General features: G+C 37.8%; 2 protein-coding genes and 1 long non-coding RNA gene across 3 annotated transcripts in view; 2 read left to right on the top strand and 1 right to left on the bottom strand.

Annotated features, from left to right (window-relative positions):
- LOC124167601 overlaps positions 1–22,879 on the bottom strand; it is a 73,657-nt gene that overhangs the window by 30,787 nt on the left and 19,991 nt on the right. The window contains exons 4-5 of the mRNA XM_046545581.1: positions 1,713–3,959; positions 161–256 (exon numbers count right to left, since the gene is read on the bottom strand). Of these exons, the coding sequence (XP_046401537.1) occupies positions 161–256; positions 1,713–3,959 (2,343 nt within the window). The remainder of the gene's footprint in view (positions 1–160; positions 257–1,712; positions 3,960–22,879) is intronic.
- Positions 11,698–14,267, top strand: LOC124167565 (serine/threonine-protein phosphatase 6 regulatory ankyrin repeat subunit B-like). Its single transcript, XM_046545534.1, has one exon. It carries the CDS (start codon positions 11,935–11,937, stop codon positions 13,420–13,422), a length of 1,488 nt encoding a protein of 495 aa, XP_046401490.1. The 5' UTR covers positions 11,698–11,934; the 3' UTR covers positions 13,423–14,267.
- LOC124167568 lies at positions 14,351–19,592 on the top strand. Its single transcript, XR_006866718.1, has 2 exons — positions 14,351–15,217; positions 15,306–19,592. It is a non-coding gene; the product is annotated as an uncharacterized LOC124167568 (long non-coding RNA).

Below are 22,879 nucleotides of genomic sequence, written 5' to 3'. Positions count from 1 at the left end.
GTAAGGGATGTAGTGAAAACTGGCATCACAATATTGTGTCTCATTTAAATACCATTACGACGAAACATCTTATGATCAAAAACTGAGAACGTGAGGGTAAATGTTATGTTTCCTGAGAAATAATAGCCCAATTATAACATTCATAAAGTAGTTGTAATACCTGGATGTTGGCCAATTCCTGGCCAAATTTCTCAGCAGTAGGATCGTCCTCGGAGCGCAGCGCAAAAGTTCCCGACGCAGGAGTGTAGGTATCAGTCTGTAAGAGTAACAAATATTTTCAAACATGTTGGGTCTCTATCGTCGAAATTGGTGTACCATTGTATCTATCAGTAAAAATATTTTACCTAGTTTAATGTTCCTAAAAACTGTTGATCGTATCCATAAACATCTCGGGATGGCGGGTGGGTTCCTTGGAAGGGAAGGTGTCATTCCTGGACCGAGGTTCATTTGTAAACAGGTGCATCTGATGCTGAATATTGCAATTACATTTGAGGTGGAAGGAGGCTTGGGTGCCTTGACTAAATCCTTTTTGCGTCCTTGGTGCTGGGTCACTTTTAGTGAACCGGATTGTTTCTAATTTCACCGTTGTAACTGTTCGTCCATGGGTGTTCTACTGAAAGTAATTTAAACTTTCAGCCTCCACTTTATCGCTCTCTCTAGTTCATTGTCAGCACATTTTAGAAAACACGATCCATGAAGATCACTCATTACCATGCCTAGCTAAACTACATCTTAACTATTTAAAGTCTTCTCACTACACAACCTCATACAATTTCGTTAAGAAGGAGAAACAAACATTAAATATTTACCTGATATTTGTGGAGTAAGTGACTGAGAGTCAGTTAAATATCTATATTGGTTACACTTCCATTTTTTATCGTTACTATTTAAATACTAACGTCCCTATTCGTACTGAGTCTAAAGCGTACAAATACAATATGAACACTCTCAATCACAGAGGGAACTACAAATTCAACACAGTAATTACTACTTTATCATTCAGTTTGTGTTACATTTAATGAATTCACACTACTAGGATTAACTAAACTAAATTGTTAATGTTAATAGCCTGCTAATCTTTAATGCATGGTTGGCTCTACGTAGATCTATAGCTTTTCTTTAGTAACATTAATGTTTTTTTTTATGTTACTCAATTTTTCAAACCCAATTCCTCGTTCAATATGTGAAGATGGAAAAATAAACGTCATTAGAATTCGAATACTAAAGTACTCGGTATTGGAACGCTGACAACAGAATAAAAATAAATAAAATAAAAGTACCGTCGCTCAAATTATTCCTAAAAATTATAATATATAATTTATATCTTATTAGAAATTAGTACTTTTCGTATCAAGTTTATTTATGGTAATGTATTATTATGTTGTAATTTACTTTAAAACTCATTATTCTGTGTAAATAAGCAATGTCAGTTTGATATTAAATTCACCACGATTATCCCTTGTGTCACGCGATCATTACCACAAAAAGCTTATTTTCCACTTAACTCGTCGTGACGGAAAGATAACAAAATATTCATTTCCACTTTCAGCATGGTCTCCTGAAGAAAAATGCCATTACTAGATGCCTCTATGATAAATATCTACTTATAAGTTGGGGAAAATCTTAATCACATCCTGTAATGAGCAGAGGAAAATTATAGTTACCAATTTCCCAATTTAATTTATATCAAAGAATTGGCATTTCTCTAATTATAGAACTGTAGGTTTACGTTTACAGGCATGCAAAACATTCATTAGATCTCCGTTGCTTAGGTAGGTTATAACTTTTTGGGTGCAATCCAAATTTAATCTTGGAAATATTTGAAAGACACAAGCACTGGTTTCATCAAGGATTTTTCTCCTATGTTTAGCAATCGTCATACGACCGCATATAATACTGCCGTATAGAGGAAACTTTTCTTTTACATGATCTGGTGTAATGCATCTAGAGACATTATCATCCTCGAGAATGATTGCTAATTGATGAAGGCTTTTCGTTAATAGATGATGAAATGAATGCTTGGTGTTTCCAACAAAAGTTTGTCTGAGTGTTTGAAATTCATTTTTACATTCATCTTCAAAATCTTGCATTGTCTGGTTATACTTGATTGATCTCAGATTTTTGGGACTAACTGGCAGATTTGCAGTTTTCAACTTGATAATGTGATACTCCAGAATCTCATGAAGACAATCAAATGGGCTAAAACCATCATCATCATAATCATCTTGAAAACATGATGAATCATCATCTGAATCGTTCAAATGTGCTTTTCGAAAAGATTCGTACTTAGCTTCTTCGGCAAAATCAAGGGCTGTTCTTTTACAGATATCGGCGATGTTTATATCTGAACCATAGTCTAGCAGTCCTCGCACAATACTTGCGTGGCCCATCCATGATGCAATGTGTAGGGCTGTTCTACCACACTGATCTCTAGAATCAATATCTGCGCCATATTTCAGGAGTGTCTCAATTACTTGCAGGTTACCTTTGTTCGCAGCTGCGTAAATTGGTGTTTCGCCGTTTTCATCCTTTGAGTTTGCACTTGCCCCATGTTCTAGAAGTGCTTCTAGTACTGTGACATATCCATTGAGAGCAGCAGCTTGAATTGAGGATTTGCAATATCTTGACACAGCATTTACATTAGCTTCATCTCTGATATTAAATCCATTTTGAAGCAACAGTTCAACGATATTTCGATATAACAATGGACTACCGTTGAGTGCAAGATTCAGGGCTGACCGGTTACTTTTATTGTGCACATCAGGACAATATTCTAAAACCAATTCCACCATGCTTGTTTGTGCCACGGAAACAGCTTCGTGCAGTATGGTATGTCCTGACTTATTTTGCGCATCAACATTAGCTCCACATTCTAACAATATTCTTGCAGCCCTCCAATCGCCTTTTCTAACGGCAAGGTGCAAAGCGCTGTTGCCTTCAACGAAGTTCCCTGTACATATACTGTTCACATCCGCTCCATGCTTCAAGAGACTTTTGATAATGTTTGCATGACCTCGCTCGGCAGCAAAGTGCAGTGGAGTGCACCCTTTTGCTATTGCATTTACGCTGGCACCCTTATTTAAAAGTAAATCCACTATGACATCATACCCATTTTCTGCAGCACAGTGCAAAGCAGTGTAGCCATTTTTGGAGTAATTGGTCAGCACGCTGTTCACATCGGCTCCGTTCTCAAGTAGGTGTTTTGCATTCCGAATATGTCCCTTTTCTGAGGCGACGTGAAGTGGCATTTCACCATTCTTGTTTCTGGCGTTAACATTGGCACCGTATTCCACTAGCAGTACAGTTGTGCCCACCTCTGACCTTTGCACGGCTACATGAAGAGGTGTATTCTCATTTTTATCAGTTACGTTTACGTAAGCACCTTTATCTAGTAGAATATTAACAATTCTTTCGTACCCATCTTCAGCACTGTGCAATGGTGTGTTGTCATTTTTGGAGGAGTTGGTCCACCTGCTGTACACATTGGCTCCGTGCTTTAGTTGGTATTCTGCATTCCGAATAAGTCCCTTTTCTGAGGCGACGTGAAGTGGCGTTTCACCATTCTTGTTTCTGGTGTTAACATCAGCTCCATATTCCACCAGCAGTACAGTAGTGCCTACATCTTTCCTTTTCACAGCTTCATGAAGTGGTGTATTGCCATCCTTGTCGCTGACGTTTACGTAAGCACCTTTCTTTAGAAGAGCCTGAAGAATTTCTAAGTTGCCATGCACTGCTGCGAAATGTAACACAGTTTTACTTGGTACTGTCAGGCTTCGTTTGCTTTTAACGTTGCAACCATGCGCTAAAAGAAATTTTGCGACCTCCATTTGGCCGTTTTCAACAGCATCACGAAGAAGTGTGTATCCATTGGACCACTCTCGTCGATGAGAAAGGCCGTACTTTGTGATTAACTTCCTTACCTCTTCCAAATTACCGCTGCGAACTTCCCATGTTAGATTCTCGGAAGGATCCATGATGAACAAGAGAATTGGTTTTCGATGCGATTCCTCTTCAGTTAAATTCGGGCGTAACTATACCATAACTAAGAACTGTTTCATAGATGATATTTTTGACAGCAGGATGAACTGAATGACGTTCTCAATTTTTTAGTTGCGACACTCGTAAACCTCTTCTGCTCGTTATAAAGGCTCATCCCTTTCATCTATGGAAACACTTTTCTTCGTCGCTTGCTATCGGTAATAATTGTTCGGAATCGTAAGTAACTGTCTCTTATATACTCACCCTCATATGGGCGCACTTTTATCTATGAAGGCTTGTGCAATTCCGGATAGATATCTTTAAGATCGATGCGGGGAAAATCATATTCAAACGCACACTATTTCCACACCCGGTAGAAATGATAACTTGAGAGAGTTATATTCCGAACGTGGTAGGCATGGGAATTTCTTTTTCCCCCGAAATAACGAGGACTTTAATAAATTACTAGGGTCAACTGCATGTTCTTTTAAATTGCGAATGGGTTATGTCCCAACACCCTCCATTGCACGCTAATGGTTGCGGCCTCTATGATAGTATAGTAGTAGATGTAATGAAGACTTCTAAAATCTAGAAGAAGAAAGCATTCAGATGGTTGTTATCGCATTCATTTTTCGCGAGGACATTGTTGCCGCGTCGGTGTCACCCGACTCGACGTCTGATGTTGGCTTAGGAAGAACTGTTGCTAGGGACAGAGTATGTCCCTTGCAACCGTTTATCCTAAGGGTATTATTGTAAGTGTTCCGGAATCTTGTGTAATAATTCCCTGCAATTATGATTATTGATTGTTCAATTCAATAAAATATAACATCTTTCGGCTTCCTGGTCATTGAACGCTACCAAGTCCCGTGCGACACATTTGTGTGTTTGTACCTCGGATCACAACATATTACTGTACCTCAGTGTTGATCGGGTCTCTTCCAAAATTAAGGACGCCTTTGGTGAGAGACAAGAGGGCTGGTCGGAATGTAACCTTCGTTTGCTCATTGCGTGAAAAGCACGGATGTCAATCGAAACTATACGAAAGTCAAAACCAGTGAAATTTCAATAGTTTCGTTCCCGGGAGCGAACTTAAGAAACGAAATGAAATACAATAAAACCCGGGTGCTAAACCCGAGCCCCCTCAAAGATTCGTTTGGGGGGGCGGAGCCCCCTCAATAATTCGGGAAAATAATTTAGTTATATCATGCCTTGTGAAATCACAAAAATATTTTGGTATTTTTTATTTCCCATGCTTGACGATAGTTACCTTTTAAAATAAATTCAACAATGTGTTAAAACAAATCATAAGGTAGTGCGCAGGTAACTTAAAACAAGTGGTATGAATCATGACAGTGTTTCGATGCTGCGACACACTTTGAATTTAACCTCTTCCCGGAGCAAGACCTCCGATATGGGCCCCCCCAATATATTTTATTAGTCGGCGCCTCTGGAATGGAGTGGAGGTTTGCCCTACCGACTCTGGATGCATGGGGCTCTTTACCATTCGCAATGCGCAACGTAGTATTCAGTCGAAATGTGACGTAGAGAAACTGGGATCGGGTTGGTGTGGTGGCTAGAGTGTTGGATTCCCACCCCTCGGTATCGGGTTCATTTCCCGGGGGTGGCAAGGAAATTTTACAGACTGCCCGATCCCGCCTTGAATCTTGTGAGGAGAACATATCAATCGCAACACTCCGTCCGTCAGATGGGACGTTAACCCGTGGTTCCCTCGGTTCTTTTTGTTAAGAGCAGGCTGATGCGAACGCCGGGTTAGTACTGTCATATTTGCGTTTGCACGCACGGCTGGTTAGTCGGTAGCCAGCCATGGTATAGTGAAAGTCGACTGAGTGCTAGTGGTTTTTTGGTAGCATGTCAAAATGTGTGCTGCAATAAAAAATTCCACCTAGCATGAAGTTGGTGATCTAATTCGATTATTAATGATTGTTCACAGTATTCGGAAGCAGTAAAATCATTGGGAACTTTGTACTGTGTATTGCCCAAAGATAATGAGTGAAGAAGTTTTTCTGGAATGGGTACATCTACACCTAAGCCGCCTAAAAGGCGTGTGGCAGGGGGTATTAGGACACCAGCCATTTACACTTAAAACGGAAATGCTCTAACGAATTTCGGACTAGCGTTTATTAAAGTCCTTAATGGTTCGGGGGAAAAACGAACTCTCATATCTATCCGTTCGGCAAAACATCTCTCATAATTTATCGCTTCTATCGGACCTGGAAATATAGTGTGGCTCTAATATTGTTCTCTGTGCCGCTCTTAAAGATATTCATTCTCAATTGTTCAAGCAATCTAAGCCTAGCGCGCAGCCTCCGAGTCTCCAGCGGCTGCCAGCCTAATTCGCTTAACATCTGGGTAACACTGTCTGTACGCCCATAGGAGTTTTTGACGAAACGCGCAGCCTTCCTTTGTATTTTATTAAGTTCGCGGATTAAGCCTTTCTGCACCGGATCCCATATACTCGCTGCATATTCAAGGTGCGGTCTGACAAGAGCGAAATAGCACCTTTCTTTTACTTTCTCATCCGAAAATCTTCCCACAATACGCTTGATAATCCTAATTTCTTCAGGGCTATGCCGCAAATATTCTTTATAAGTGTTCCCTACGTGAGGTTCGAGGTTATCGTAACTCCCAGGTACTTCACTTCGTCTAGGTTTATTCACTTCAAGAAATACCTTGGCTTCAAGGGATTTGGAGATGATGTAGAGCTCAAGGATGAGGTCACCGGATGGATAAATGCACAGGCGGTAGATTGCTTTGCAGAAGAAATTTCAAAGTTAGTTTATAGGTATGATAAGTGCCAAAATATTCATGGAAAATATGTTTGAAAGTAGGGAAATCCGTAGTTTTAAGTTGCATATAACAAATTTTGTAAATCTACTTAAGTACTTCTACTTTTTTTTATTAAAAAAATCGATGGGTATTTTCCGAACAGCCCTCGTATCCAGTGGTGCAGCGAGGGAGGGGTTATGTGGGATAATACTCCCCCAGAGCTCAGAGAAATATATAAGTTTAATCTATTTTACTTGATTTTATTAATAGTACTTATAGAGCAATGATTAAAGATATATCCATCATGTAGAATGAAATATATCTATAATGAAATACTCACCATTTTGAACCGTTAACTTAATTTTTTCCGGCGGAGGGCCCCCGCACCTCCCTCTCACCCTGGCGGGTATTACATTCCCCCAGACCTCCAGCATTACTTGCGCCTTAAACCCCCCCCCCCCCTGGCCTGAATTCCAATCTGCGCCCCTGGTCGTATTTATAATCCAGTCACGCGCACGGGTGCAAAGATAAATACACCAACGGATGAAGTTCGCCACGAAAAAATACGAAGTCACTTGTTCCTACAGTGTTTTGAAATTCGTCGTCGCAGACCAGCGACAAAATAAGGGTTTTTTTACCCCGACAGTGGCTTAATAAGCATGACCCTCGCCACATGTGCTGCATTGTGGACTTGTGACGTCAACATCTTGTTCGGTAAAACCAATCCCGAAAATGCTCTGAGAAAATGTCTTGGTGGTGTAACTGGCCGACACACCTGACCGGCAATCGGGAGCTCCGGGTTAAATCCCGGCTAAGACAAATATTTTTCATGGCGAACTTCATCCGTTGGTGTATTTAACTTTGTACCCTTGCACGTGACTGCGTATAAAGTCACTTGTTCCTGCAGTGCTTTGAAAGTATTGTATCGCTCAAAACAAACTAAAATGTACATCGACGTACTCGTCAAGAATGAGAAATGTCAAAAATCGCTTTTATCGATTTAAATATTTAACCAATAAAGATTATCGGACCTTGAAATTATGTTTTTTTAAATTTTATTGATGTGGTGGAAAAGCGACGTGGAGCATTGTGGCCCTATGGACGATGTGAAATCGATTGCCTTTACGTTGAAAAAGGTTGCACCGCTGGTCTACATAGTGCGGTTTCTGAGATTATCTTGAAACACGTCTGCTGTTTCTAGTAGCTGATAGTCTTAAACTCAGCGAGCATTTTTTGCGATTGATTGTAATCGGCTAAGATTAAGTGGAGCAATAGGGTCATTATATCAAGAAAGATCAATCATGCATGTGCTCACCCTAATATTGGTTCACTCTTATCTCAGAAGGAAATAGCAGGTCATACATTGGGTATTGCGCATGTAGTTCTTCCAATCTATTGAAATGGTACTATGGTAGGCGAGCTTCTGACACAGGAACAAGGAAATCCCTCCCTTTCTCTTTAGGGCTGGCTCCATGTATCTCAGTCTGCTCTTTACAGAAATTAATAGTCAGCAATATCGGCTTACTTACATTATTGAATTCTTTATTTAACTATGTTATTTTTACTTCACTTGATACTGGACTTGTAACTACTCAAGCTTTCGAGAGGGCCAATGGCTGATACAGAAAATACTCAAGGGGTGTCGCAAAGAATATCTTGAGGTGAGAGTCCTCTGGACTGTTGATAATACACTACCGGACCATGTACCGTAGATTGAAAAATAGACTAAACCTTTTAGATAAATTCAAAAGCAGTGTCTTTTCTGACGAAGTTAACCATATCTTACGGACGCCAATATCCTGCGGAAGATCAGATTATATAAATAAAATAAGAGAGATAGATTGTAGAACAGACAGATTCAGAATGACATTTTTCCACGATCAATAAGAGATTATAACGGCAGCGATAGAACTCATAAATAGATTGCATGACTTGTGGTGTAGCCAACTAACCTCTGTAAAACTTAATGCATGTTTCTTAATTTTATTATTATTTCTAACAACATATAGCAGTATAATTTGTTAGTATGCGTGACGTTTTTTGTACTGTGTGGTGTGCATGTTGGAGTCCAATTGCATGCTGCATGCTGGTGATTGATCACCCCCTGCCAAACACCCTAGAGGTGGCTCGCAGGGTATTATGTAGATGTAGATGTACACTACATAGGTGACCCTATGAGGGAATAGTGTAGAGCACTGTCATCCAGGGGACTCTGCTTGAGGTAGGTACCGTGACGTCATTCCCATCGCTGGAAATTTGTTTTTTTTACGTACGATTTGGACTACTTGTTTTATCATATGCTCAATATCGCCTTGCCTGGTAAAGTCCTAAATTTTTCTAGCAGCTTAACTGGCAAAAGCATTCGACCGGAAATCGAGAGATTCAATTCCGAATCCCGAAGGCGATTAATATTTTTCTATGAATTTTTCGCACGCACTGAACAGTCTGCAGCATGAAAAAGATGAATAATGAATATGTACTTCCCATATCACATGCTAAGGGGTTGAAATCACGAAGCGGTGGAAAATTAGCCACGTAATTGTAAGCGGTCAGCAAACCATGCGGCCGTTTGTTTAATATTGTCGAGAAAAGTAAATGATGTTTTTTAAAAAGTTGATGTATGTTGTATTTTATTTAATTATTCCATCACCAAATACAGCGCAAAGGCTTTTACATTGGCTGTTCCTTAAATAAATAATACCAAAAGATAACAAACAATAGCACAATAAATAAACACTAACAGAAAACAAAATTTTTAAACAGAAGAAGGGACACTATTGATTAGACAATAGTGAATTATTGAGATGTCATTTTAGGGTGGCTTTTTAACTAGTGGTAGAGGAAAATAAGTCCAGGGAAGGGATTTTTGAAGTTATGGAGTTAAACAAGGAGGGGATTCGGTAGAACAGAGAGTGTTGAGAGATGGAGAGACGGAATCGCGGAATGTGAAGAACTTACTGATTTATTTAAATTTTTTATCTTAATGATTAAAATAAAGGATAATTCAGCTGTATAAATATCACATTGTAAGGGCAAGCACGTTATAAGTTCACGCTGGCATTTAAGTCACGTCCTCATTCAAAAAGTATTAGTATTTATTTTAAAATGTATCCAGTGAGAATACCTAATATTTCTCAGGTTTTTTTTTAGGGGGGGGGGGGGGGGCGGCGGAATGTTGTTCGCTTACACTGCAAAAATATCTAGAACAGGCCCATATAGTACGTCGTACTCAAACGAACGTACGTACGTATGTCTAAGGCAAAATTGCTGCTGCCGTACTCAAGAGCATGTAAATGGTATATGGAAGTATTCACGTGGGAAGTAATGTCCACCTTCCCCAGGAGATCATGGTCTCATACTCGTAGGCGTTCTGAGGAATATAGAAGAAAATATAATTATGAATGAGTCCATAGTTATACTTTTTAAGCCATTGGGCTTTCGTAGTTACCATTATATGGTTTTATAGCATCGGATACATAAGCGTTTGTGTAAATTACATTATAAGATATATTGAAAAGACGTGGTGTGCTACCTCTTACTCCGATAAAAAGAAGGCAGGTGAAATTCTTTTCTTTGGGGTTTTCGGAAAATAATGATCAAGAGTCGCTACCATTTTTATTAAGTGACCAACGAATGCGTTTATTCTTTCGTAGCATTTACATAAAGAGCGAGCCCTTACAGTTTCCAGCCACTATCCGAGGGATATTTGGCTGATAAAATAAATCGTTTTTGCCATTTCAATCGCAATTGACACTGCCAATTTCATCTGTTCTCAGGCTCTAATCCAGCAGTTTTAGGGTCTCATCATCCCTACAAACATTTTCTATTCCATAAAAACTTCGTGAGATTAATCATCTTTTATGGGGAACTATCTAAAGTGCATCTTGTACCCTCTGACTTTATCGCAACTACTAAAAGTTGCGGACTGGTATCAGGGTCTAAAATCTATTATTCACTCAAAATGGAATAATATTATATTAAGTACTACAAACGCAGTAAAATATTTCGGGAAAAAACTGTTAAATGGTCCAAACCATTAATAACTGCGGCTGTTTTAGTAAAAAAAACGATGAATTAAAATATCAGTGTAATGCAAACGAAACTTAAGCACCATTTACGGTATTTCGATGCGTGGGAATAGGAGAAAACAATAGATTGGGCAACCTGCGTATCACCCGAGACCTATCCGAAAGGAATTTCTGTCTACGTGGCAACTGCAAACAGCTTCATGAGCAGATACGTGACTGCCGTTTACGCCAGGAAAAAATATATTCAAAATGTTCTGCAAAGCTCTGATCGGAAGTGGTGCACCTGATAAATTTTTGAGATTTTGTTATTAGGAACTCATGGTGAATTACTCTCTTTAGTTTGTTTTTATATAGAATTCCAACCAGGCTAGACGCTACACATTTTTTAGAGTAATGCTTGGGTGGTATGTGGGTTCCATTTAATGATTATCTGGTGTGGGTACCCCGATTCGGAAATATCCGGCAACCAAAGAGCAGAACTTAAAAATAATTGAGATGATACACTACAAATGTATAACGAGTCGTTTTAAAACATGTAAAAGTGAGATAAATATCCGATAGTGACATCATCATCAGTTATGTGCGAAAAAAAAACAAAATTTGAAAACTTTACGTGCGATGCGGCATGTGTTCCCGGTACCCGATTGCAAAAATAATTCTCTAGATTTATTTTCAACCCAAATATAACAAACCTGTGGCTGCGATCCATAAGGAATTCGAAAGCTTTAAAAATGTATAACAGCCTAATACCCATGGCATGGTTGGTATTCTTTCGCAAAATAGCACTCTTAAGCTATCATTTCCATCGGACCTGGACAGCGAGATAAGATATAACTGCGCCCATATCAGTGTGGGTATATATGAGACAGCGACATACGATTCTGCGAAATTGTTAATGATAACAAGTGACAAAGAAAAGTGTTTCCAAAGCTGAAAGCAATTTGTCTTTATAATGAGCAGAAGTGGTTTACGAGTGTCGTAACAAAAAAAGTGAGAACGTCAATCATTTCATTCTGCTGTCAAAAACTTCATCTAAGAAGTAGTGCATAATTATGGCATAGGTACGGCCGAATTTAGCTAAAGAAGAAGTGCATCGAAAACAAATTCTCTTGTTCATCATGGACCCTTCCAAGAATCAAGAATGGCAAACGAGTTGACCAATTACTTCGAAGAAGGCTACACCCCATTGCACTTTGCTGCGGACAATGGGTACGAAGGATTTGTGGATTTACTTTTAAAAGAGGGTGCCAGCGTAAATGCAATTGCAGAAGGTCGCACTCCACTGCATTTTGCTGCCGCGCGAGGTCATGCAAATATTACCAAAAGTCTCTTGAAACATGGAGCAGATGTGAACTGTATGTGTAAAGCTAACTCCAGTGATGGCGAAAGCCCTTTGCACCTTGCCGTTAGAAAAAGCCATGTGAGTGTTGCAAGAATACTGTTAGAATGTGGAGCTAATGTTGATGCGCAAAATAAATCAGGACATACCATACTGCACGAAGCTGTTTCCGTGGCAAAAACAAGCATGGTGGAATTGGTTTTAGAATATTGCCCTGATGTGAACAATGAAAGTAACCGGTCATCCCTGAATCTAGCACTTAACGGTAGTTTAATTGTAAGTGAATATCGAGAAATCGTTGAACTCTTGCTTCAAAAGGGATTTAACATCCGAGATGAAGCTGATGTCAATGCTGTGTCACGATATTGTAAATCCTCAATTCATGCTGCTGCTCTCAATGGATATGTCACAGTACTAGAAGCACTTCTAGAATATGGGGAAAGTGCAAACTCAGAGGATGAGAACGGCCAAACACCACTTTACGCAGCTGCGAACAAAGGTAACCTGCAGGTAATTGAGACACTCGTGAAATATGGCGCAGATATTGATTCTAGAGATCAGAGTGGTAGAACAGCCCTTCACATTGCATCATGGGTGGGCCATGCAAGTATTGTGCGAGGACTACTAGACTATGGTTCAGATATAAACATCGTGGATAGCTGTTATAGAACAGCCCTTGATTTTTCCAAAACAGGAAAGTACCTACCTAATATACTTAAACGTTTGCACGGAATCGATTACGAAATCGATCATGATTCATTATGTTTTCAAGATGATTATGATGATGATGATGGTTTGAACCCATTTGAATATCGTCATGGGATTCTAGAGTATCACATTATCAAGTTGAAAACTGCAAATCTGCCAGTTAGTCACAAAAATCTGAGATCAATCAAGTATAACCAGACAATGCAAGATTTTGAAGATGAATGTAAAAATGAATTTGAAACACTCAGACAAACTTTTGTTGGAAACACCAAGCATTCATTTCATCATCTATTAACGAAAAGCGATCATCACTTAGCAATCATTCTCGAAGATGATAATTTCTCTAGATGCATTACACCAGATCATGTAAAAGAAAATTTTCCTCTATACGGCAGTATTATATGCGGTCGTTTGACTATTGCAAAACATAGGAGAAAAATCCTTGATGAAACCAGTGCTTGTGTCTTTCAAATATTTCCAAGATTAAATTGGGATTGCATCCAAAAAATAATAACATACCTAAGCAACGGAGATCTAATGAATGTTATGCATGCTTGTAAACGTAAGCCTGCAGCACTATAATCAGAGAAATGCCGTAATTTTGGATTTTTAATTGGGTAATTGGGAACTATAATTTTCCTCAGCCCATTCCAAGATATGATTCATTTTTCCTCAACTTTTAACTAGGCATTTATCATAAAGACATGCAGTTACGGCATTTTTCTTTAGGAGACCATGTTTAGAGTGGAAATGAATATTTTATCTTTCCATCACGATGAGTTAAGTGGACAATAACCTTTTTTTTTAGTAATCATCGTGTGACATAGGAGATAAACGTTTTGAATCCAGTATGAAACTGAGATTGCTCAGTAGTTTTCAAAGAGAATAATAGTTTTTTAAAGTAAATAAATTATGAGAAAATTAAATTTTACTACTGATAATTACGAACTTATAATAAGATCTAAATACCAATTACAATTTTTAGGAGAAACTTGAGCGACGTTTTTTTTAAATGCTTTTGTCAACGTCCGAATACCGAGTTCTTTCGTATTCGCATTCACATGACGTTTTTTGCCATGTACGCATGGATAAAGTGGATTTTAAAAAGGAACGATAAGTAATCTATACGAATTTAAAGGCAATAAACACAAATATCTCATCAAATATCAATAAGTTACCTCTCAAATATGAGATAAATATTGAATTTTAATTTCTTAAAACTTTTCCTTTGAGAGAAAAAGTTTTTTCTCGAAACGTTGAAGGCATCCTCTCTGGTACGTTGTCTGTAAGCACATCAAGCAGCCTGCATCGTAGCGGCGCTTTTAGCCTCGCACCAAGGTGACCTAACACAGCGTCAGCCGGAACCAGAATGACGTCACGCGGGCTTGTCTCAGCTGTCTCAGCATTCATGCTAAGGTGTACGTTTTCGCGCGCTTAAAAAATCTCACTTCTCATTTAATCGTGAAAAATAGATATCGTCATGTAAAAATCTAAAAACGTTAAAATACGTAATCCAGGAGTAATAATGTTTCGATTTAGGCAAAACAAAAAATGAGAAACCTCCCAATTTTAATTTTTCCATCTTCACAAAATTGTAAGAGGAATTGGGATTGAGAAATTGAGAAAAATAAAAGACAAGCGTCAATGCTACTAAACAATAGCTATAGATCTAAGTAGAGGAAGCCATGTGGTGCTATAACAATTAGCAGGCTATTAATAGTTACAATTTAGTTTAATTAACCCTGGTAATGTATGTGCATACAATTGTGACACACTTAATGGATGATAAATCATTAATTACCGAGTTGTAATTGTATTTCCCTCTGTTAGTAAGAGTGTTCGTTTTGTGTTTGTACGCTTTAGACTCAGTACGAATAGGCACATTGGTATTGACAAATTAATGATAAAAAAATGAAAGTGTAATGAATATAGATATCTCAATGACTTTCAGTCACTTACTCCGCAAACATCAGATAAATATTTAATGTTAGTTTCTCCTCCTTCACAAAATTATATGAGGATGTGCAGTGAGAAGAGTTTTAAATGTGACCAAAATCAACTTGTGTAGTGAAAAAGTGGATAGTGAAAAGATAAATTACTTTCAATAGATCAACAATACAATCGCAGTTACACCGGTGACATTACAAACAACCACGTTCACTAAACGTGATCCAAACACTAAGGCCACGAAGAGGATTTAGGGAAGGAATTGAAGCCACTTTCTACCCCAGGCGCAATTTTAATATACAGCATCGGTTGCACCTGTTTTCAAATGAACATCCGCCAGGAATGCAACGCCTACAAAGGAACCCACCTACCCACCCGAAACGCTCATGGATACGACCTCTATTAACAGTTTTTAGGATCATCAAACTAGGTAATATAATTTTCCTAGTAGATAATATGTTACACCAATTTCGACGATAGAGACTCAAGATGTTTGAAAATATTTGTCTCTCTTACAGACTGATACCTACCCTCCTGTATCTGGAACTGTTGCGCTGTGCTCTGAAGGCGATCCTACAGCTGGGAAATTGTGACCAGGAGTTCACCAACATCCAGGAATTACTACTACTTCATGAATATAATGATTTGGCCATTATTTCTCGACATAGCATACAATTTAACTCCTCGTTCTTAGCTTTAGATCACAATATGTTTCGTTATAATGGTATTTAACTGAGAAAAAAATACTGTGATGCCAGTTTTCACTAAATTCTATACTCACTATGCGACACTCACTTTGACTTGATGGTGACGCTAAGGGTTGAAACGCGTTGTCATTATTATAACCAGTGGGTATTAAAATACGTTTTATCGTACTATTTGGTTTTCTGCCAACTGGCAGCTACGAAGTAACAAAATTTTCTCCAGCTTCTTCTGCCTCGTTTCAACTTTGTATTTCTTTACACCTTCTTTTTAACCTCACTTGATATCTCATCTTCAGCCTCCTTCCAAAAGCTGATGTGTTCAAAAATTAAACTTTTTTCAATATTATTCTCTTAATTGCGTCACAAATCCACATTTGACATAGCTACTGAGAGGAAATTAAGAGCAATTAGAATTTTTTCTTGTGAGGTAAATCGAGGACTACAAAAAATGAACTAGTTTGAGTGATTGATAAGAATAATCATAAATGCCAGAAAAAGTAGATAACCTGAAACTCAATGTCCTGCGATGAAGCAATGTTTCTTTATCTGTGGATTCGACACCAAATGTGAGCTCATGAACGTGTATTGTCACATCGCGAAAGCAGTTTTATCACATCATTATACACCATTTAAGGCAATTCTGTATTTTACGGTGATGTACCTTATGTATGTAACTTGTTAAAAGAGAATATAATCAATTCGTCTAATGGTTAACTTTGGATATTTTTTGTGAGAGGAATTGTTAAAAAATGGTAGCTTCCACATAAAAAATTCACATGGATAGATGATGAGATGAAAACATACTTTCACCGTCATGAGAAATATTCACATTTTTGCAAACAATGTTCAAATCGTAACTTTACTCCGAGGAGCGGAAAGTTCAATTAATTTAGTTTCGTTCCTGGGAGTAAAGTTTCGTCCTGAGTTGAAATTAAACTCCTTGGTGACTTTGCGGAACTAAACTCCCTAAGCATTGTATTTTCGTTTCCCTCCGGTCGAAACATTTTCGTTTCGTTTCATTTGCCATCCTTACTGAGAAATGTAGGGGTTAGTGCCGCCATTCTTGTGTCGGCACGCACGGCAGGTTAGTTGGTATCCAGCCATGTGATGGTCGTCTGAGCGTTTGTTGTTTCTTTGGTAGCTTGTCAAAATATGAGCTGCAATAGAAAACCCCGCCAAGAGTGAAATGGGTGCTGTTAATCGTTTATTATCAGTGAGTGTTCACAGCTAAAAAATATTCGGCAGCAGTAATTCATAGGAAACTTTGTGCTGTGTGTTGCCCAAAAGTAATGAGTGAATGCGTTTCTCCGGACTGGGATTATGCATATGAAGAAATAGCTTGGCTCCCAGTTATTTAAAGATGATGAAGAGCTCATAGGTGAGGTCACCGGATGGATAAAGGGTCAGGCGGGAGATTGTTTTTCGAAAGAATGTCAAAGTTACTTTGTAGGTATGATAAGTTTCTAAATGGTCATGGAAATTATGTTGAAAAGTATGGAAAGTCGTAGTTTTAAAATGTATTTAATAACTCTTGTAAATCTATTATAGTGTTTTTTTAAAGGAGCTTACTTTTCGAATAGTCCTGGCATCAATGATTTTATGCTGACCCACAGTCTACAACAAAAGCCTCCAACCTGAGGCTCCTAGACGCTAAATAAATCATTGTATCGCTCCACAAAATATAAAATATATATCGACGCACTTATCAAAAATAAGCGATGTCAAAAACCACATTGATCTATTTCATTTTTAAACCAATAAATATTACTTTACAATGATATGTAACTTTGCAATGAGCACTTTGAAATGATATGTTTTTTAAATTTTTTGATGTTGTGGTAAAGCGACGTGAAGGATTGTGAACCTCTAGATGGTGTGAAATCGATTTTTGGCCTCTGCATTAAAAAATGTTGCACCCCTGGTCTACATAGTGCGGTTGCTAAGATTCACGGGAAGCACGTCTATTGTTTTTAGTAACTCATAGTCTTAAACTCAGCGGGTATATTTTGCGATTAATATAATCGGTGAAGATTAAGTGGAACGATAGGGTCATTATCAAGAAAGATCTCTCATGCATGAACTCATTTGGATCCTCATTTATCTCAGCAGTCAGACGGTAGGTATTGCATGCATACTTCTTCGTATTTATTGAAAAAGACGACGGGCGACGAGCCTCTGACTGCGGAACAAGGCACTCCTTCCCTTTCTCTTTACGGCTGGCTCCCTTTATCTCAGTCTGATTTTTTTTGTAAATAGAAAAAATTACTCAGTACTCGAATTGGGGAGCATGTATTTGGGCGGTCAACCATAAGCGAGCATGAATTGGGACATCCAAACGCAGTTGCTGCCATCTATTGAAATACAATAGGAATTCGGAGTGATTTAAACAAATCATAAAAAGCCCACATTATTAACATGCGCAATTGATTTTGAGTTTTGGATGTCGTACAAGAGCATTTTATTATGATTTTAGTATCTTAGGCAACCTTTTTGTTTGTTTTAATAATTGTAAAATAGGGTTTTCTTTTAAATTCGTAGATTTAGGTTAATATTGTTTCTTAAATAGGTAGTAGCTGAGTCTAGTTTCGAAATTTGAGCGTGTATTCAGTTTCTTTAAATTATAGTATTTCATTCGTTCTCTCAACCAGATTTACTTTAAAAATTTTTTTTTGTTTTAGTAATTCACTTTAAAGTTGTTTATTTTTAGCGTCAGGTTTATTTAGTCCGTTCAGACGGTTAGCGTCTAACTCCCCTATGAAAAAATTGTATAAACGTGTAAGTATAAAGTTTGTATACAACCTTATACAATTGTCATGACAATGTATAAGAATATTTTATACAGGTTTATACAATTTTTTCATACTTCGTCTAACCTCTAATAATTTTCTAAATCGTTTAAAAGTTTTCCATTCAGATGTTTAACCAAATTATTGCAACCAATTATATTACATTTAAATAAATCAGGTTTCAGTATTTTGTAGCTCCATTCGTATTATTTCTGTAAATTTGAATTTTCGTTTTTCTGATTCCAATTTCGGCCCCTGTCCAATATGCCGCCTTCCCTTTTCTAGTTTTAACACATTTCTCCGTATTTATATACTTATTTTAACGATGCATCAAAATTATAAATAGAAAAAATTACTCAGTACTCGAATAAGTCTTAAAATAACAAAACTACTTGCAAACAAACACTTCCCCTTGTTGACAGCCATGTTGCCCTTTCCTCTGATTTCTTCCTGAAGACGCTTTCCACGCTTTTAAGTGTGGTGAAGGATGCACTCGTCGATGCCCAAATATAGCGGCCAAGTTGGCTACCCAAATGCTATATACTCTAAGCCCTCTTGATGGCAAACGAGTTGGGCCATCCTTCCCAGTTGTCATCCTTCCTGCCTAAATCGTGTAATGTAAAATGGCATAGCAAAAAAGCGAATTGGGACACATGTTTAAGCTTTCGTTAGGGAAAAAGGCGGATACAGAAAAAACTCAAGTGGGGGGACGCAAAAGATATCTTGAGGTACCGTGGCGTCATTCCCTTCTCTGGAAATTTGTTTTATTTGCGCGCGATTTGGACTGCTTTAAGCATCATATGCTCGACATCGCCTTCTATGGTATAGTCCCCTTTCCAGCAGCTAAACTGGCTAAAGCACTCGACCGGAAATAGAGAGATCCGCGTTCGAATGCCGATCAAGGCGAATGATATTTCTTTGCTGGTTTTTCTCACGCATGGAACAGTGTGCAGCATGAAAAAGATGAGGAATAAATATATACTTCCCATATCACATGTTAAGGGGTTGAAATAGAAAAGCCGGGGGGGATAAGACAACCTAGGATATGGTTTGTAAATTAGTACTCATATACCCCTATGGCTATGATAGTATCCGATTTTAGCGGTAAGTAAACTACGCGGCCGTAAAGGGCGCCAAGCAATGTAGCACGCACTAAGCGCTCAGACCAGTAACCAGTTCTGATCACTTCAGTCTAATGTTCAATACGAATTTGCCAAAAGCAAAATTAGAATAATCCATTTTTAGTTTTCTATGTATAGACTTCTTATGCATTTTTGCAATTGTCGAGAAAATAAATGGCAGATTTTTAAGAAAGCTGACTTGTGTTCTATTTATTGATATATTTATTTTTCCTCATGACTTTTATAAATATTTCATTTTTATGCTCTGTAAATATCACATTATAAAGGCAAGCACGTTTCATGTTCACAATGACATTAAAGCTTCGACCCTTATTCCAAAGTATTTTTATTTTTTTTTCAAGTGTATCCAAAGAGAATCGCTAATCTTTATCAGTTTTTTTTTTAAAGGGGCGACGTTATGTTGTTTGCTTACACTACAGAAATATCAAGAACCGGCCCTTATAGTATCTCTGACAAAATTTCTGCTGCCGTACTTAAGAGCATGTAAATGGTATATGAAAGTATTCACGTGAGAATTTGCACTCTGAAAACTATAACTAAGGGTGCGGTTCATTACTTGACACTTGACAACAGACATACAATACCTGATGGGAAACAAGAGAATATAATATTTATCTTTTTATTTATTGTTAACGGATAGGCCTTTTACAAAGCAAAATACTGACTAAGGTAACATAGCAAAAATGCAATATATGTATGCTTTAAATTAAAATAGAACACAAACAATAAAAAGATGAAATCAACAAGAAATCAATAGTTTACATAAGTAAGAATTATATACAACAGTAGTCAAATAATTAGGTGATTTTAATACACACGTACCCATTAAATATACAGCCAACAAATTAAGAATTTAAACATTGAATTTGACAGCATTAATTTCAAATGGTTCTTCTCCACCAAGAAGAAATAATCTTGAGAAGTTACAGTGATTGGCACGGACGACAGATTGGTATTTTCTGGTGAAGATTGTCCTCGAACGTGTTCCTGTAGGTATCTTGATGTCAATCTTCCCCAGGAGAGCATGGTCTCATACACGCAGTTTTCAGTGGAAGCTCGCAATTCCTGGTCTTCCTGATAGTTATTGCCAAATGCGTGATGAGGCCAAGTTGTATGCATTCTGAGAAATAAGGGAGAAAATGTATTAATAAATGATTTACATAATTAGATATGTTGAAAAGACGTGGACGGCTGCCACTTACTCCGGTAAAAAGAAGACAGGTGAAATAATTTTCTTTGGGGTTTCAGTAAATGATAATCCTAAGTCGCTCCCATCTTTATTAAGTAGCAAACACATGTGTTTGTTCTTTCTAAGTGCTTCTTACTGATGTAGAGAGCGAGCCCTAACAGTTGCTAGCCACCATCATTGGGCTCTCTGACAGCTGAAGTAATCCCTTTTGCTATTTCAGTCGCAATTGACACTGCCAATATAATCTGTCTTCAGGCACTAATCCAGGGATTTAATGGTCTCGTCATCTATCCCAATATTTCCTCTTTTATGAATACTTCGTGAGATGAACCCTCTTTAATATTGAACTATCTAATGGGCGCTTTATACTCTCTGACTTTATCGCAACTTCTAAAAGTTGCGGACTGTTATCGTGGTCTAAAGTCTGATATTCACTCAAAATGGAATAATATTATATTAGTACTGTATAAGTACTGCGGTCATAAGCTGTAAAATATTTCGGAAAATCAGGCATATTTCGGGAAAAAACTGGTATTTAGACCAAACCATGATAACTGCGTCTGTTTCAGTAAAAAACAAAGGATCAATTTGATTGGGCGACCCGCGCAACACCCGACACCTACCCGAAACAAATTTCTGTCTGCGTGCCTGTCTGCCACTGCAAACAGATTCATCTTCACATGCGTGACTACTATTTACGTCAAGAGAAAATATATATTAGAAAATGTTCCGGAAAACCCCGATCGAAAGTAGTGCACGTGATCAGTTAGGGTTCTTGAGGTTTCATTAAGGGTAACTCATGATGAATTACTCTCTTTAGTTTGTCGTTTATCTGGCATTTCAACGAGGCTCGAATCTAGAAATTTGTTTTCAATAATGCTTGGGTGGTATGTGGATTACTTTTAATGCATACCTGTTGTCGAGTACAACGCTTTCGAAAGTCAGAAATTTCATTATATTGTATATATATTTTTTGCATGCATACCTCTGAAATTTAGAATCAATGATTCTTTTTTACCGATAAGACCAAAGGTGGATTCAGGGGGGAAAACACGTAGGCACTTTCCCCCTCAGACGATTGAAAGGTAGACAAGATTTTTAATGCGGTTATCAATACGTTCGTTTCATTCTGTGTATTTCGGAGCCTTAATCATTTTTAAAATTTAATATTGCTGACTATCATATAAAAATAAAGAGGATAATATTACAGTAATTACTGTATTTAGTTTTTAATCTCAAATATGAGAAGACCTGTCAGGCTCCTGTGCCCCTCCAACCATGGTACTGCTAAAGTTTTAGTAGTACCTTGCCTTTAACCATTAAAGAAATCCTGGATCCGCCCCTCGATAAGGTCGTAGTTAGTTTTGGTTGGCCTCCATGGTTTTTTTCCGAAAAAGACCTAATTTTTTAGAGATTTTTAAAGAGGCTCTGTAGACAGTAGTTAATATTAACTGTTTTTGAGCAAATTTCGCATTTTAGACCATATTCCGAAAATAGTGGAGCGAAAGTGGAGGATGAAAGATAAAGCCCCAAGGCAAGAGTTCTTTTCAAATATCTATGCGACCAAGAGGCATACCCATTTTATTCATGATTCTCATTATAGCTTATCATTAATGAGATAGTAAGGAAATAAAACACTCCAAATAAAACGAGAAAACTGTTTGGTCGATAGTCATCCAATCCAGTGTTACAGGGTCAGCAACTATGGTTGAACATCAGCCCGATCCTTTTAAAATATATCACCTTACGAATAAATACACAGTTATCTGGAGAACATGATTACGTTATTTTTTCTAATACAGTACACACCATAAGTAGTTCAGATGAAATTAATATTACTGATTTTTTAAAGTTATGTGTTAGATACCACCCGAGTTAGTGCCTATGCACAATGCAAAATAAATCATAGTACTAAGCACTGTAATAAATGTAGCATTCAAGGTTATAATGTCGAAGTTTAAAGTTAATCTAAAGAATTTTACGGTTTTACGACTGGCGAGAATGATGAACATATATTGAGTTTATGCAACCATAGAGCCACCCAAAATGTCTGCATGGGGCGGCGCGCGCTCACTCTTGGTGCGATATCACAGGAACCGAAGGGCAGAAATGAAAGATATTTGAGTTAACACCCTACAAATGTCTAACGAGTCGTTTTAAAAAAACGGAAAAGTGAGAGGATAATCCGAGAGTGACATCGTCTTCAATTATGTCCGCAAAATAGCAACATTTAATGCGATGCGGCACGTTTTCCCGGTATCCGATTGCAAA

Source organism: Ischnura elegans, chromosome 11 (assembly GCF_921293095.1).
Source record: "Ischnura elegans chromosome 11, ioIscEleg1.1, whole genome shotgun sequence".
NCBI classification, from domain to species: Eukaryota; Metazoa; Arthropoda; class Insecta; order Odonata; family Coenagrionidae; genus Ischnura; species Ischnura elegans.
Note: the sequence above shows the minus strand (reverse complement) of the source record. Positions and strands in the feature narration are given on the sequence as shown.